Here is an 18,458-nt window from a genome sequence, read left to right as displayed (position 1 = left end):
AACATTAAAACTAAGGAGTTGATTATAGACCAGGAAGGCGAAGCCGGGAGAACACGTACTCATCCTCCTTGAGAGGTCAGTAGTGGAAAGGATTAGCAGCTTTAAGTCCCTGGGTGTCAACATCGAGAAAGACCTGTCCTGGACCCAACACATTAATACAATCCCAAAGAAGGGACAGAAGTGGTTCTACTTCATTTGGACTTTGTGCAGATTTGGTATTTCACCAAAGACCATAAGTCATAGAAGTAGAATTAGGCCACTCAGCCTATTGAGCCTGCTCCGTCATTTCATCATGGCTGATCCCGGATCCCACTCTACCCCATACACACGGCTTCTCCCCATATCCTTTGATGCCCCGACCTATCCTTGGTGGGGAGGAGAAGATGGCAGCGTGACGCAGCCACTCCGAAATGATATCGTATCTGTAAGTAGGTACCGTGCACAATCCTGATTTGATGGATACAGACGTGAGAAGCACAGAGGAACATCTGGAGTAACTTCTGAAATGCCTGCTTTGCTGCTGCTGCTATTGTGCGATCGAGAATCTCCGGAGGGGAAGGCCCCAAACCCTCGGCTTTGTCTATTGCCTGTTGCCAGGGCCGGGGTCGAAGCGCTCGGCAGAGATGGTGCATGGTGCTTGGTGCTCGGTGCCCGAGGGCTGGTCGGAGGCTCGAAGTTTTCGGACGGACTCAAGAGTCGGCTGTGGTCGGGTGCTTCCAGGGTGCTGCATCAGCAAGTTTGCGGCGCTGGAGGTTCATGGCAGGAAGAGAGTTTCTCTTCCTTCTACCGTCTGCGTGAGATGATGGGACTTTCGAGAGACTTTGAGACTTTTTTTTTTACCGTGCCCATGGTCTGTTCTTTATCAAATTACGGTATTGCTTTGCACTGTTGTAACTATATGTTATAATTATGTGTTTTTTGTCAGTTTTTTTTAAGTCTTGGTTTGTCTTGTGTTTCTGTGATATCATTCTGGAGGAACACTGTATCATTTCTTAATGCATGCATTACTCAATGACAAAAAGAGGACTGCGTGTCCTCATAATCTAATCTAATCTAATCAGGAAACTATCACTTCTGCCTTAAATATACCCACGGACTTGGCCTCCACCACAGCCTATAGCAGAGCATTCCACAGATTCACTACTCTCTGGCTAAAATAATTCCTCCTTACCTCTGTTCCAAAAGGTCGTCCATCAATTTTGAGGCTGTGCCCTCTAGTTTTGGATACCCCCACCATAGGAAATATACACTCCACACTCATCCACCCTATCTAGTCCTTTCAACATTCAGTAGTTATCAATTAGATCCACCCACCATTCTTCGGAATTCCACTGAGTACAGGCCCAAAGCTGCCAACCGCTCATCTGTTAATCCCTTCATTCCTGGAATCATCCTCGTGAACCTCCTCTGGCAACGCATCCCTTCTGAGATATGGGGCCCAAAACTGTCGACAATACTCCAAGTGAGACTTGACTAGTGTCTTATAAAGCGTCAGCTTTTATATTCTATTCCCCTTGAAATAAATCCCAACATTGCATTTGGTTTCTTTACCACAGACTCAACCTGTAAATTAACCTTCTGGGAGTCTTGCCCAAGCCCCTTCTGCACCTCTGATGTTTGAACCTTCTCCCCATTTAGATAATAGTCTGCACTATTGTTCATTTTATTGTACATTTCCAAACAATGTATCCCATTTGCCACTTTTTTGCCCTGTTTTCCAATTTGTCTAAGTCCTGCTGCAATCGCATTGTTTCCTCAGCACTGCCTACTGCTCCACTTATCTTCCTATCACCCACAAACTTTGCCAAAATTCCATCAATTCCATTATCCAAATCATTGACAAACAATGTGAAAAGTTACAGTCCCAATACTGACCCCTGAGGAACACCACTAGTTACTGACAGTCAACCAGAAAAGCCCCCTTTATTCCCACTCGCTGCCTCCTGGCTGTCAGCTATTTCTCTACCCTTGCCAGTATCTTTCATGTTATTCCATAGGGTTTTATCTTGTTAAGCAGCCTCATGTGTGGCACATTCTCAAATGCTTTCTGAAAATTCATGTAAATGATATCCACTGCTTCTCCTCTGTCCACTTTCTCCACTGTCTCCTTTGCCTGTTACTTCCTCAAAGAACTCTGACAAATATAGCAGGCAAAATTTCCATTTATAGAAACCATGATGACTTTGACTTATTTTACCATAAAGACTCTTGCAAATGTCTATAAATGTACAGTGAAGAATATTCTGACTGGTTGCATCGCAGCTCAGTCTGGAGGCTCCCATGCACGGGATCATAAGAGGTTACAAAGGGTTGTAGACTCGGACAGTTCCATCAGGAGCACAAACCTTCACACTGCTGAGGATATCTTCAAAAGACAGTGCCTCAAGAAGACAGCATCCATTACTAAGGACCCTCACCATCCAGGACTGCTGTCTTCTCATTACTAGCACTAGAGAAGAGGTACAGAAGCCTGAAGACCCACACAGAATGATTTACAAACAGCTTCTTTCCTTCTGCCATCAGATTTCTGAATGATTCATGAAGCCATGAAACTATCTTATTACTTGTTTCCTTTAGTTATTTATTTTGTATCTTTTTAGTAATTTTATACATTTATGCTGTACTGTTGATGCAAATCAACAGATTTCACATCACGTAAGAATGTGATTGTAAACTGGATTCTGATATTGGGGAAATTGATGTCACCCATCACAACTTCCCTGTTTTTACATCTCTCCCTAGTCTGTCTGCACATATGTTGTACATAATATGGTGATGCAAAGGCATACAGGAGCAAGATAAATCAGCTGACTGAATGGAGTCACAACAACAACCTTGCACTCAAAGTCAGTAAGGCCAAGGAATTGATTGCAGACTCCAGGAAGAGGAAATCGAAGGGACTTTGAGGAAGAGGACCAGTCCTCTTTGAGGAAAGGGTGAGCAGTTTCAATTTCCTAGGTGTCAATATCTCTGAAGATCTATCTGGTGTCCAACATATTGAAGGAATTACAAAGAAGGCACGACAGTGGCTCTATTTCATTACGAATTTGTGGAGACTTGTCATGTCACCCTAACAAAATTCTACAGGTGTACCACATAGAGCATTCTAACTAGTTGCATCACCATCTAGTATGGAAGGGCCGCAGCACGGGATCAGAAAAAGCTGCAGAAATTGTAAACTCAGCCATCTTCATCATGGGCAGTAACCTCCCCAGCAATGAGGACAGCTTCAAAAGGCGATGTTTCAAAAAGGACTCCCATCACCCAGGACATGCCCTCTTCTCATTGCTATCATCAAGGAAGCAGCACAGGAGCCTGACAACTTACACTCACCATTTCAGGAACAGTTTCTTTCCCTCCACCATCAGTCTTCAGAATGGACAATGAATCCAGGAACATTACCTCACTATACTTTCTTCTCTTTTTGCATGACTTAATTTAATTTTTTTCTGTATAGTTCTTATTGTAATTTATAGTTGTTTTATTATGTATTGCAATGTACTGCTGCCACAAAACAGCAAATTTCACGACATCTGGCAAAGAGACTAAACCTGATTCTGAACTCCCCTCATTTTTTACTTCTTTTTTCTAAAACTTTGAAACCCTGGAACATTAAGCATCCAGTTCCATCGCTCTCTCAACCTCCTGTCTCTCAAGTTCCTGTAATGGTCTTAACACTTATTTCTCCATGCTCCAAGTTCATCTTTCTTACCCTTAATACTTCTTGCATTAAGATAAATAATCTCCAACCCATCTGTCCCATCATATCTATAATCTTGATCCTGCCTGTTCTTCCTTATAAAATTACTAGTCATGACATCTATCTTCCTTTCGATTCCTCCACTTTCTGACTTGGTGAATTGCTTCCCATCCCTCTATTAAACTAGTGTAAACCTTCTGGGGAAGATATTAGTTCCCTCCAGTTAAGATGCAATCCACACCCTGTGAACTGCTGTGATCATATGCCAGCTCCCCACACTCACAAGATCCAAAGAGGAAACTGAGGGGAATGACCACAGGGAACCCTGCATTGTATGCATGCCCCTCTACCTTTCCTAGTGGTCACCTATATTCTGCCTGTATGTTAGGTGTGGCCATCTTACTAAGCCTCTTATCTATGGCTCAGCGTCCCACACAATCCTAAGTACAAATAACTCCAGCTCCGGTTCTTTATTGCAGCGGTCCCCAACCACTGGGCCGCAAAGTATGTGCTACCGGGCCGCGAGGAAACGGTATGATTTGGCAATATGAGTCAGCTGCACCTTTCCTCATTCCCTGTCACGCCCACTGTTGAACTTGAACGCACGTGAGGTCATTACACACGCTTCATCCATGTCAGCGTGGGAAGAAGATCAACTCCTTGAGCTTGCAATGACAGTGGGCTGAAAAGTATGTTTGACATAACATCTCTGCCGGTATTCTGGATCAATTCAAGGTTAAATATTCTGAGATAGCCATGAAATCACTGAAAATGTTGCTTCCATTTCCAACATATCTCTGCAAAGTGGGCTTTTCTGCAATGAATGCAACAAAAACTAAATTGCGGAATAGGCTGGACATAAAGAACCCCCTTCAAGTATTGCTGTCTCCCATCACCCCTCGATGGCACCGTCTCGTTGCAGGAAAACAAGCCCAGGGCTCCCACTGATTCAGCGATACTGGTGTGTTGCAATGACTTTATATGTTCACACGGGGAAAATATGTGCTGTGTGTTTAATATCCAAACGTTACTTAAAACGTTATGATGCTATTGACTTATAAGTGACTTATAATTGACTTATCAATTTCAAGAGAGTTGTAATTATCTTATCAAGAGAGTTTTATTTGGGTTTTTTTTAGCGCTGGAAATAGATACATCCCGACACGCGGGACAGAAGCAAGGTTGCATTGTGTATTCCAGGGACCAGCTAATGCCGGCCGGTTTAGCGAGCAGAGCAGCGGACACTCCTGCTGAAATCCGGAGGAAAACACACAGAGAATGCAGAGGGGGATCACAAAGTCGAGAAAGGAGGACCGGGTAGAGACAACAGAGACTTATGGAGAAGAGGAGTTCGGTGGGTAATACCGTCCCGGCTGACCGGAAGTGCATTGACAGCGGTAAGCGTAAAAGAGTTCGGTGCTTACTGATCTGGTTAACAACAGATGGTGCAATCCGGGTCATATTACGAACGAGGAACGTGTTTATAGACCAGATATTGAACCTTTTACTGTTGGACTTCGGCCACATTCCACCATGATACAACACTTGGCGGCACGGGAGATCGTTCCTGCCTGTGGCCATTGAACGTGCAGCTCCTCCTGTGGAGGGTCAGACACCTTGAGCCAATAGACTGGTCCTGGACTTATTTTCCATCTGGCATAGTTTGCATTTTGTTGTTTGATTGTTTGTGGTTTTTGTATTGCTATATTTACGCTCTATTCTTGGTTGGTGCGGCTGTAACGAAACCAAATTTCCCTCGGGATTAATAAAGTATATCTATCACTATAATCATGCGCTGTGTTACATAAAACCTAAAATAACACTAACATATAGTAAAAGCAGGAATGATATGATGAATACAAAGCCTACATAAAGTAGAAATAATGTATGTACCGTGTAGTTTCACTGAACAGAATTGCCAAAAATGATTTGTAGAAAAAAATGGCACATACACGCATGCACACATAGGTGCCGCGCAAGGCTTCATGGTCGTGGTAGTCTTTCTCGGGGTAAACACAACGTACAACATATTTGACTGCCACTCTTGTCCGTTAGCAACTCTACCACCCCCCCACCCCTGGTTGGCCGGTCCGCAAGAATATTGTCAATATTAAACCAGTCCGCAGTGCAAAAAAGGTTGGGGATCCCTGCTTTAATGTACTCAGGAGCTGCAGCTGGGTGCACTTCCTACAAATGAAGTCAACAGTTCCAAAGTGCATTTTCTGCAAAGCGTTTTGGCACACAGCTATTGTGAAAAGTAGCTAAAGTAGTGCAGGTTTTTTAAAAAAATGTTTAATTTTGGAGTAGAACCTGAAGCTGCAGTTTCCCAAAATGTTATTTTTAACAACGTTTCAATATACTCAAAGGATGCTTTACATCATTCAGATAAACTTTCAGTACATGAAATGCATAACAGACCGCTGCATTATAAATAAACCCATCATCAGAATTTCTTGTACATGGTGTAAACTGCAATTGGAAACTCCCTAATCCTTGTAAATACTTAACCTTTGTTACCTTCAACCTGACTGAGTGGTTACATCCTTGAGATCGGGATCAACCATGGATGTAGCTTCCTAACTGTCTATGTGACACGCAGGCTGCTGCCCATGCAGCTCTCCATACAGCTGATGAATCCAAAGGAAAGGCAGAGACCGATACAGTTTAACACCAGAGGCATTGTAGGAGTTGCTAGTCAGTATTGAACTCAATGTAGGACTGCCCACATTTTCCTCAAGGTTTACTCCCAAAGCCTTCACCATAAGTGGGTATAGCCATAAGGCAGCAGAGGTTTGAGATCGGAGTTTCCTTTCTCCTAGATGACTGCCAACCATGGCTAGTGAGCCCCATCTGGCCAAAGTGACTGGTTTTAAGGTACCAGTAACCCACCTTTGCCCCTTCTCCTGTACTGTCAGTAGAAATGATTCCACTGGACTATGGACTAGTTCGCTAAGCCACATGTGAAAACCAGGAGCTAGACTTGGTTGTCAGAGGCTATTTGAAATGCACGCCAATGGCTGCATTTAAGAGGTAGTGTAGTGGAAGCTTATCTCCACTACACAACCACCCACTCCCCATTTATGACAACCTTAAGGAAACAGATAGATCCTGCATGGGTAAAAAACTGAAACCTAAGGAGGAAACCCAGACTGCACCTTCAGGTTGAACTAAAGGATTAAAATATTTTTGTTTTAAAAGCTTGCATTTCTTTATCTCCTTTTCACTATAATAATGTCTCAAAAGAGACAAACATCCAGATGTACAAAATATTGAGGTGGTCCTGAAGGTCAAATCATCATCATTAAGTGAAACTCCAAGGGTAAGAATGCATTATAAAACATGCAAGGGCTGGTGTTCATTACTTTCTTACCCTGCAATATTCATCAATGGGTCTCAGTCGCTTCATAGCCACATCTCTCACATGGCTTCTTTTGAAGAGAATTTTTCCTGAAAATTAAAGCAAGACAGTGTCTGTTATGTCAACAATTTAAGTTCATCAACACACTTCAAAGACACTGCTTTAGTCAAAATCCAGTAACACTTTTCTTCCATCTTTGAAATACAGTGCGCATAAATCGAAAATCATTTTTGCTCTAGATAAAAAGTTTCTACCTAAAGTAAAAATCCCAATCAGCTCTCGGACCCTCGGTCCTCAGTCCACTCCATCCAGTGGTCTACCAACTCTCTCCATCGCTCCCCGACGAAAGACTGTGAAATCCCGGCTCCCAGACGCACAAGAAAGAACAACATCCCCTCATTGGTTAACATGCCCTGTTATCTCTAGTCATAACCCAGACATTGCTGCTACAGAGAAACCATTACCTTAGCAGTGGAACATTACATAGAAGCCATTACGTTAGCCTTGGCAGTGAAACCTTATAGCATGTTACACACAAAAATGCGAGTGTGTTGCAGAGAGGACTGGAGGTATGTAAAGACAGTAAGGAACCAAACAAACTAAATAACACAACTTATAACAAGATGATACTATGGGCAGCACAGTGGTGTAAGGGTTATCGCAATTGCTTTACAGCACCAGTGATCACGGATTGGGGCTTGATTCCCACCTCTTACTGTAAGAAGTCTGTGCATTCTCCCAGTGACCATGTGAGTTTCCCCCGGGTTTGACAGTTTCCTCACATATTCCAAAGCTGTACAGTTTAGAGTTAGCAAGTTGTGGGTATGCTATACTGGCGCCGGAAGAATGTTGACACTTGTGGGCTGCACCCACAGTACAGTCTCACTGATTTGATTTGATGCGAACAATACATTTCACTAAGTTTCAATGTATATGTGACAAATCAAGTTAATCTGTTAATCTTTATCTTTACTAAAATAAAACTACAAACAAATTGCTTGAAGGAAGATTTATGCAAGCAGTTTACCGGTTTTATATTTAAGTGGAAAGATCAATTCAGGCCATTTAGATCTATTTGACACTAGACTCAAAAACTCGAACAAACTGAAATGTCAAGTTAAAGGCACTTTGTGGAATTCAAAAATAAAACATTATGTGGAGTCATCAATCGCAGAATATTGGAATAATTTGTGGAAAACCACAGGGTTTGCAAACAAACTGAAGAAACATTTCAGACCACAGCCCAAAATACACCACCTCCATCACTGCCAACCCCAGACCTCATCAAAGCTAAAGAAGGTGGAGTGCATACCAGGAACTGGGAAGCTAGAAGTCTAAAACCACAGGCATCTACAGTCAGGATATTTACAAAGTCTGGTGTATACTTGAAGTGCAGAGGAAATTTTCTTTCTCAATAAAAGTTAGAATCTGAAGGAAATTATGAACTAAAACAAAAAATGTTGGAAAAAATCAGCAGGTCCAGCATCATCCTTAGAGACAGAAAAGCATACTTGAAGTTTCAGTTCCAAACTTTTAGCAATAAATATTCCCCTCCTTTTGAGGTTGCCTGACTTGCTGGGCTCCTCCATAATTTATTGGTGTTTGTGTTGCTCTAAGATTTCCAGTATCTGCAGAGCCTTCTTGTATTAGGAATAAAGTGGTTTGGCAAGGTATTGGTAAACTGAGCATAAAATCAGAAGGGAGAACAGAGTTCATAGGATTAGACAGCATCTATGCATCATCCATGCCAAAGACGATCTATCCATGTTAGGTTCCATTCGCCAGTGCCTGCCCATAGCCTTCTAAATATTTCCAATCAATGTTATCTGTTCAGCTGTCTTTTAAAAGCTGTTATCGTACTTGCCTCAACCAATTCCTCTGACAGCTCATTCCACAAAGATCCCATCCTTTATGTATTTGAGTTTGAACGACTTGTTCCACAAATTCCTATTAATTCTTTCCCCTCTTATCCTAAACTTTGATTCCCCATCCCTAGGAAAAGGACTTTGTGCATTCATTCTATCTCTACCCTCAGGATTATATACACCTCTGTAAGATCACCTCTCAGTCTCCTATACTCTAAGAAATTAAGTCTTAACATGTCAAATCTCTTCTTACAGCTCAGTCCCTCAAGACCTAACAATGTTCTTGTAAATCTTTCCTGCATACTTTTCACTTTATTAATATCCTTCCTATAGCCTGGCAACCAAAACTGAACACAATAGCCCAAATGCAGCCTTGCCAGCATCCTATTTTACCATATTCTCCCAATGTTTATTATCCTCAATGCCCTGACTTATGATGGCCAGCATGCCAAAAGCTGTCTTCATATCCTGTCTAACGGAGACTCCATTTTCAGGGAACCATGCACACGTACTCCAAGGTCTCTCTGTTCTACAACAAACTCCAGGGCCATAGCAGAGGTTTAAAGTGAACATAAGACAAATAAAAGAGTTTAAAATGCAAGAAAATAAAATTTAGAAAGCAGATGTATAACCTGAATCTAGCTTTGCTTAATAACATACCTCAATGAAACAAACACACAACAAACAAGGCAGATGAGTTGATGACACATAGTTGATGGAAGAATAATTACCAAAACATGACTTAAGTTGGAGGTTTGCTGGACTGATTGCTGGAATTGGGAAACTTAAAAAAACACAACAGAAAGCAACTAAAAAAAGCCATGGGGTTGAGGAGGGGAAGATGAAATATGAAGGTAACTGATCCCACAATATCACACAGAATAAATCAAGTTTTTTCAGATATATAAAGAGTAAAAGAGAGATCAGAGTAAATATTTGACCACTGGAAAATGATGCTGGAGAGGTAGTAATGGGGGACGATGAAATGGCGGACGAATTGAATAAGTATTTGGCGTAAGTCTTCACAATGGAAGATACTAGCAGTGTGTCAGAAATTCGAGTGTCAGGGGGCAAGAGTGAGTGCAGTTGCTATTACTAGGGAAAAGGTGCTTGGGAAACTGAAAGGTCTGAAGTAAGTCACCTGGACCACATGGATTACACCCCAGAGTTCTGAAAGAGGTAGCTGAAGAGATTATGGAAGCATTAGCAGTGATATTTCAAGAATCACTCGATTCTGGAATGGTTTCAGAGGACTGGATAATTGCAAATGTTACCCCACTCTTCAAGAGGGAAGAAGGCAGAAGAAAGACAATAACGGGCCAGTTAGCCTGACCTCAGTGTTAGGAAGATGATGGAGTCAATTGTTAAGGATGTGGTTTCGGAGTACTTGGAGGCACATGGTAAAATAGGCCAAAGTCAGCATGGTTTCTTTATAAGAAAATCTTGCCTGACAAATCTGTTCGAATTCTTTGAGGAAATAACACTACTTTATTGTTACTCTGCAGCAAACCCTATACAGACTACAGTTAAGAATGCAAAAGTCCTGGTTGCTAATGTGAGAAGTTGGTAGATGATACGTGGGGAAAGCAAAGAGCTGAAAAAGTTATCTGACAAGGAAGAGATGACAGTAGACCATCGAATAAACGAGGGAAATGGGGAGCCAAAGGGAGAAATACGAAGGTGATAGCAGGTCATGAGGGTGGGGGGAGGGGATAATTAGCAATGAAGTAGAAAAGATTATTAAGGTGATTGAAGGGTCAAGAATAAGGAGACATATGTCAAAAACTAAATATAAAATTAAACACCTTATTTGAAATAGCACGTTTCTTCAACCAAACCTTGCGGTATGCAAAGTGGTAACTGGGTAACTGTGGCAGAGACACTCAGCACTTAACGTATTACCTAGGAGTGAGGTAACTAATTGGAAACAGATAAGTGACATTACAGAAGAGCACTGAGATGCTGCTTGCACAGAAGACTGGCAGCAAAGGAGACTACATTGTAACTGCTATGTAATGTATTCTTGATCTAGTCAGACTCCAAATTAAAATATTTACACCCTTGTTTTTAAAAATCTATCCATGACACCCTAAAAAGAGCCCGCATTTCTCCAAATCTGGTCTCTAACTCATTGCCAATTTCCATAATCTCCACAACTGTTCTCATCCCCTCAGCTGCCAAATCCTGAAGTTCTGGAAACTTGCCCATCTATTCTCTTCAATTAAACTAGGGACACAACACTGGAGACAATTCTGAACAACATTGATCTTCATAAATAATAGGCAAAGCAATCGAAAAAGACAGCCTTGAAGACAAGTTCATCAAGATAGTTTAACACAATTTTCTGAAAAATATATTGTGCACCCAATCAGGGAACAAGGTATCTTGCAGACTTTAGAAACTACAGACAACAATGAGGGAAAAATAAAAAACAAACTGCTGGAGGAACTCCCAATAGAGGGAAACAGATAGTCAATGTGTCAGGTCACAGCCCTATACTGGGACTGACTTTTTGATGCTGGTATTTTCCGTGATTGCACATAATCTGACAAAACTAAATAGCAACCTCATAAGAAAAATTGCTGAATGGAGATTGTAATATAATAAATTTGTTGTTCTCAAAATGAATATGCAATTCCAAGTCTGCAACCAGACTCGTATTTCATTTTCTTTCAACATGGTGTGTGGCCATTTGGTTGAATAAATAAATGTCATCTCAAAGCAATCTTATCAATTCTATTCTTCACTTATTTCCCTGTAACCTATTCCCTCACTGATATGCATCAACTTGGCCTTGATATTCCTACTATCTACCAAACACCATATCTTTGGGATGTGGGGGAAATAGGAGCATCTAATAGTATACTGGGAGAATGGGCACAATTTCCACAGACAACAACTGAGATTAGGATTAAACCTCGGTTCAGGACTGAAAACTGTAGAAAAAGTTTTTCATCTGTGCTTAAAGTTGTTGAAAATAATAATTAATAGTTGAAGGCTGTTGGACCATGGAAAGGTTAATAATCCAAAAGGATAAAATTTAAAAGTTGATTGGGATATGGGTTGCATGATGAAGCATAAGAGAGTGTAACTTGACTGGTGAAGTTTCCAAATATAAAGTGGAAAAATATCAAATACAGCTATGACAAGGGAATTAATAATGGGAGGTAAAATGTCACAGACACAAACAGCAAAGAATGCCAATTAACGAATGCGCAAAAGAAAGGGTAAAATCATGCTGTGATTAAGTTACTGAATTAATATGCAAAGGTCCAATCTACTGATCACAAAATGAGTATTTAAATCTCACCAAAGAAACTAAGATTTTAGCTTCAAGAAATTAAATCGCGAATGAAATATTACTACTAGCAATGGTCATCATGAAATCAGCATTTGTCACAAAACGCCATCTGTTTCCTTAACATCCTTCAGAACAAGAATAACATATTTCCTTTCCTATTTGGCTTACCTCTGATATGAGATCCACAACCGTTGACCCCTAACTAGCTCATAAGTGGCCTGTCATGTTATTTAGTTCAGAACAGTACTTACTCTTTTAACAAATAATGTCCTTATCTTCTGAATGGAAAAAAAGCTCAAAGGCAATAAGGAGACCAAGAACAACCAGATTCCTTAGGTAGCAGACCTGGCTGTTGATGGAACAGCGGGAACTCTTCTCACAGGATGAGGCTGGATGGCTTAATAGACTGTTAAAAATAGACCATAATCCTTCACCCACCTTCTCTGCACTTCAGATTCAATCATTTTCTCATGATTTTTTTCATCAGATCTCTTCTCACACATCCTCTGTTCTTAGACCCTGCAACAGGGAAAACTTTCTCACTATCCATCTTATCTGTGCCTTTCATAATTTTGGGTACACTTATCAGGTATTCTTTCAGCTTCCTCAGCTCCCTCAGCTCCAAGGTTTCTCATCATAACTTAAACACACCATCCAAAACAACATTCTAGTAAATCACAAGAAAGTCTGCAGATGCTGGAAATCCAGAGCAACACACAAAAAAATGCTGGAGGAACTCAACAGGTCAAGCACTATCCAGTATGCCTTTTTACTGCTTTATTGACCTGTACTGACACTTTTAGAATCTGTGGACTTTATATCAAGGTCTTCCTGTTGGGCCTTACCATTTATAGTATACTGTATGTCCCAACCATATTGGGCCTCCCAAAATGATTCAACTTGCACATAAGATTTAGATTCTGTCTTTCATTTACTAGCATCCAATTTACCACCATATTATTCTGTAGTCTGTGACTACTGTCTCAACATGATCAACACTACCAACACACTTGCATCATCACATTTTCCAACCATACCTCTATATTCATATCCAAATCACAGAAGACAAAAGGTAGCCATTTGGTTACAGGATTGTGTCTAATGGTGTTCCACAGGGATCTGTATTGGTGATATATAGAACATTGAGCATTACAGCACAGTACAGGCCCTTCGGGTAATGACGTTATGCCAACCTTTTAACTTGCCCTAAGATCAATCTAACCATTCCCTCCTACAAAGTCCTCCAATTTTCCATCACCCACTTAAGAGTGTCTTAAGTGTCCCTAATGTATTTTCCTGGCAGGACGTTTCACATACCTGCTTCTGTGTGTAAAGAACTTACCTCTGACATCACTATATACCTTCTTGCAATCCACTTAAAATTATGCCCCTTTGTATTAGCCATTTACGCCCAGGGAAAAATGTTTCCGGCTATCCACTCAGTCTGTACTTCTTATCTTATACACTTGCATCAACTAACTTCTCACCCTTCTTCACTCCAAAGAGAAAAGCCCTAACTCACTTAACTTATCTTCATAAGACATGCCCTCTGGTCCAAAGAGTATCCTGGTAAATCCCCTCTGCACCCTCTCTAAAGCTTCCACAGCCTTCGTAAAATAAGGCAACCAGGACTGAACATAACATTCCAAGTGTGGTCTAACCATGATTTTATAAAGTTGTAACATTATCTCACAGCTCATAAACTCAATCCCCCAACAAATGAAGGCCAACACGTCATACAGCTTCTTAATATCCTATCAACTTGGGTAGCAACTTTGAGGAATCTATGTATGTGGATCCCATGGACCTCTGTTCATCCACACTGCCAAGAATCTTGCCATTAACCTTGTATTCTGCCTTCAAATTCGACTTCCAAAATGAATCACTTCATACTTCGCCCAACTAAACTCCATCTGTCAATTCTCAACACAGCTCTGCATCCTGTCAGTGTCCCGTTGCAACCTACAACAACTCTCCTCACTATCTACAACTCCATATCATCTGTAAACTTAATAAACCCCCACCCCTTCCACTTCCTTATCCAAGCCAATTAAAAAATTCCAAAGAGCAGGGATCCTAGGAAAGATCCCTGTGGAACACCATTGGTCACTGAACTCTAGGAAGAATACATCTACAACCACCCTCTTCCTTTATGGGCAAGCCAGCTCTGTATCCACACAGCCACATTTCTTGAATCCTTCACATCCCGACTTTCTGAATAAGCCTACTTTGGGGAACCTTATCAAACGCCTTACTAAAATCCAAATATACCATATTCACTAATCTATCTTCGTCAACATGCTTTGTCACCTCCTCAAAGAACTTAATCATGCTCATGGGGGAGTCACGTGGGTGCCGGGCAAGATGGCCGCATGTTAGCGAAGCTCCGACAACCCACCATGAAATAATATTAATTAGAGCATCTTTATCCTGCCTTGTCCAGATACAGCTGTCCCGCAGTTAGAAACTGTTTTCTTCACTAAAAGTGCTAATATCAACTTTGTGAGATAACTCTGTACGATGTCAAGACCTTCTAATAGCGCTACAATGGGCCGCGTGGCTACAAGACAGAGCCCACAATCCGAAGTTCAAGCCGCACTAATGACACAGACAGACCAAGACTCCAACATGGAGAATTTACTGGGCGAGGTTAGTCATATGAGTTTCACTCTACTCGTGCGGCTGCTGATGTATCTATGATTAAGGAAACAACAATGGAGTTGAAGAACTCCGTCAATGCCATTCAAGAGAGGCTGACGGAAGCTGAGGGCCACCTGTTTAGTGTGGAGGACACCACTGTGCAACTGGTGGGTGCCAACGAGCAGAATAATAAACGCTTGGACCTGTTGTGGAACCGTGTCGAGGAGCTTGAGAACAGGAGCCGACGCAGCAACGTCAGGCTGATCGGTCTAAAGGAGGGTGTGGAAACGGGTGGTCTGATTAAGTGTATGCAAAGAATCATGTCCGAAGGATTTGGCATGGAACTGAACGCAGAGTTTGAGATTGAGAGGGCGCATCGGGCCCTGACTCCTAGGCCGGGAGAGCATCACCACCCACCACCCACCACCCCACCCCCTCCAAGGCTGGTCCTGATACGATTCTTGTGCTCTTTGGCCAGAGAGAAAGTGCTGCAAGCGGCCAAAGCAAAGAGAGGAGTTGAGTGGGAGGGATGCAAAGTTTCCTTCTTTCCAGATATATCCAGAGAATTGGCTGAAAAAATGGAGGGCATTTACTACGGCTCAGAAAATGCTACAAAAAGTCAACGCGAGGTATACACTCGCTTATCCAGCAGTTCTACGCTTCACGTGGATAGGAAAAAACAAGTTCTTTACTACTGCTGCAGAAGCAGAGAAATTCGTTCAGGAAAACTGCAGCGCTGGCACTGACTGAGAGACAGGATATGATTACAGTAATAGGTGGAGATAACTTTTTAGGTATAACAGGGTGGGTGGGGAGCTGGATAAAGCGGTCTGATTAGGGCTAGGCTTACTAGGTAGCACAGCACTTTGCGGACTATATCATGTGTTCTGGAAATACTTCAAACCCAGCTTTATTATTTCTGTTCTCAACACATCAGGCAGAATTGCTTTTCCAGTATCCTTGTCGAACTTCAGAAGTCCAATGTCATGCTGTTCAATCACTTCAGGTATAACAGTTCGAAACTCTTTGACACCATCCAGTTCACTAGGTTCAGTGTCGTCAGGTTCAATCTTGTTAGGTAAAATCTCACCAATAAACTCAACATCACCACCACCACCATCGTCTTCCCCTCCTGTCATGTCTACATTCTCTGTGGCAGCCTCACTCTTAACTTTGTCATACTCGGATTTATCTGACTTGACTTCCTCCTCGGCTTGTGACGCATTTGTACTTGATCCACCTTCAGATTCTAACAAACTTGTAGCAGGTGCAGACGACTCCGTGGAACATGTCGAACTACTTGTTCCGGGCTTTTCAAAGAAGGGCATGAAGCACTTGCTCAACTTCTTGGCTTCCTCCGCCTCCAACTTTCATCTCTTCCGTCCTTCAGCTCCACTTTCCTTTTCTTCGTGAAAAAACGTTTCATGGTCTTCTTACACAATGCTTTGAAATAAGGCCATCCTAGTGCTTCTCGCCCATGATAATCAAAGACAGATCATACATCTGAAGAAAGTTCTTTTTTCACTATCCGAGGATGGCTTGTCTGACTTTAATAGAAACTGCTCAGTGGCGCCCCCCTTCAAGTGGCGCCCAGGGCATGTGCCATACCTGCTATATCTCAGAAACACCACTGCACAGGTTGCTGGGGTAGTACAGAAAACATATGGCATGCTTGCCTAAGTTAATGGAGGCACTGAATTCAAGAATTTGGAATGTGCAGCTTTATAAAACTCAGGCAGCACCTAGAATATTGTATTCAATTCTGGTCGGCCCCATTATAAGAAGGATGTGGAGGCTTTGGAATTGGAATATTGTGTACAGATTTACAGTGAAAAACTTGTCTTGCACTCTGACAAGTTTTATCTTTTCCACCAATCACCTCCCAGCTTCTCACTTCATACCCACTTTCCATCCACTTACCTACTCCTTCATCTATCACATTCTAGCTTGCATTTCTGCCCCTTCCCATACCTTTTTTTTTGGCTTCTTCACCCTTCCTTTCCAGTCCAAACATCAACTCTTTATTCCTTTCCATAGATGCTGCCTGACCTAATGAGTTCCTCCAGTATGTTTCATGTGTGGCTCTGACATACAGAAATTTACCAAGATGCTACCTGGATTAGAAGGCATATGCAATGAGGAAAGCTGAGACAAACTTGGGTTGTGTTCGCTGGAGTGGTGGAGGCTGAAGGGAGACGTAACTGAAGTTTATAAGATTATGATAGAGTAGACAGGCAACATCTTTTCTCTGGGGTCAAAATGTCCAATACCAGAGGGTGGGATTGTAAGTTCAGTGGAGATGTACAGACAATGGAGGCTGCCTGGAATGCACTGCCAGAGATGGTAGTGGAGACAAAATACAGTAGAGGTGTTCAAGAGGCTCATAGACAGAAAATGGGCATGCAGAGAATGGAGGGATATGGATAGCACATAGCCAGGGGGGATCAGTTTAGTTAGGCATTTAATTAGTTCAGCACAGCACATGGGCTGAGAGGCCTGCTCCTGTGCCGTACTGTTCTGTGTTCTAATGTGCAGGACTAATAGCAAGGGCGGGATGGGTGAGCTCTGGGCCTGACATCCCGCTCACCCAGGGAAAGTGAACGCGCAATACATCACCTCTCCTTTCCTGGTGTAGTGATCGCCATGCGGTCACTGTCTGGCCTGCTAGGCAGGAGGCCACTGCAAATGCCCTCTCCCACATTACTGCGCCCGTAGCAACATCTTCTAATCAGTGCCCCCCGTTTCCACCGAGCTTGCTACGTCATGGCGCGACTGAGTGTCCGGCGGTATAACTGGATGGGTTAAGGCTGGGCTCGTTAGCCTTGGTTGGCAGCCAGCCTAAGAGAAGGACAACTCTGAATCCAAACCCAGGGAGGTGGGGCTCATTAGCCTTGTCAGGCCATCCACCTAGGAGAAGGACACTCCGACGTAACTCCTATGACCCGAGGACCTCACTGTCACCGTCCCAGCTTGCTAGGCTATGGCAGATGAACCCCGGGTGTAAACGGCGGGGCCAGTACCGCACACACTGCACTCCACCTAAAATACCATTGCACAGGCCGAAGGACACGCCCACGTCTATGACCATCCTGCCCAACCATTCATCAAGCCCTGCAGCGATGGGAAAGGGGTGAAAACGGCAGGTGGAAGATGACACTGGAAGCTGCAGCTCCAATCCTGCGTGCAGGCGGTTCAGGAGTATGGGTTGTCTGATGTTGACCCCGAAGACGACGATATCATTCGGCAGTACCCTGAACGACCAAGCAGCCTTCTCTAGGGACAGCACTGCTTGCTCCACGCGGAGAGGAGTCTAGAAAAGGTGGCCTAACCAAAGCTCGTTTCCATCGCCCAGTTGGCTAGCCAAGGTCAATGGGCATCCTCAAATGCGGTCCAACAACAAAAAAGAAAAGGTGCACACCTGCCTCACAAGGAGTGCAAGGACTAAAAGCTCGCATGCTGGAACTTCAGAACCATGCTCAATACAGCAGATAGTGGTCGCCCAGAACGACGATCCGGTCTAGATGCACATGAACTTTCAAGACTGAATGTCGACATCGCTGCTCTCAGTGAAGTCCGCTTCCCAAAGGAATGCAA

At 42.7% G+C, this 18,458-nt stretch overlaps 1 protein-coding gene across 5 annotated transcripts in view; it reads right to left on the bottom strand.

Moving 5' to 3' along the window:
* The window catches only part of sh3pxd2aa (SH3 and PX domains 2Aa), a 315,062-nt gene that overhangs the window by 187,649 nt on the left and 108,955 nt on the right, over positions 1–18,458 (bottom strand). For all 5 annotated transcript variants that reach the window (XR_011882687.1, XR_011882688.1, XR_011882689.1 and 2 more), the window contains exon 4: positions 7,071–7,147. Coding sequence is in view for 2 of the 5 variants with exons in the window: in XM_072239102.1 (XP_072095203.1) it covers positions 7,071–7,147 (77 nt within the window). In the remaining 3 variants the exon portion in view is untranslated. The remainder of the gene's footprint in view (positions 1–7,070; positions 7,148–18,458) is intronic.

The sequence above is a fragment of the Mobula birostris genome, chromosome 21 (genome assembly GCF_030028105.1).
Source record: "Mobula birostris isolate sMobBir1 chromosome 21, sMobBir1.hap1, whole genome shotgun sequence".
Classification (NCBI taxonomy): Eukaryota; Metazoa; Chordata; class Chondrichthyes; order Myliobatiformes; family Myliobatidae; genus Mobula; species Mobula birostris.
The sequence above is the reverse complement of the archived record's forward strand: the minus strand, read 5'-3'. Positions and strand labels throughout refer to the sequence as shown.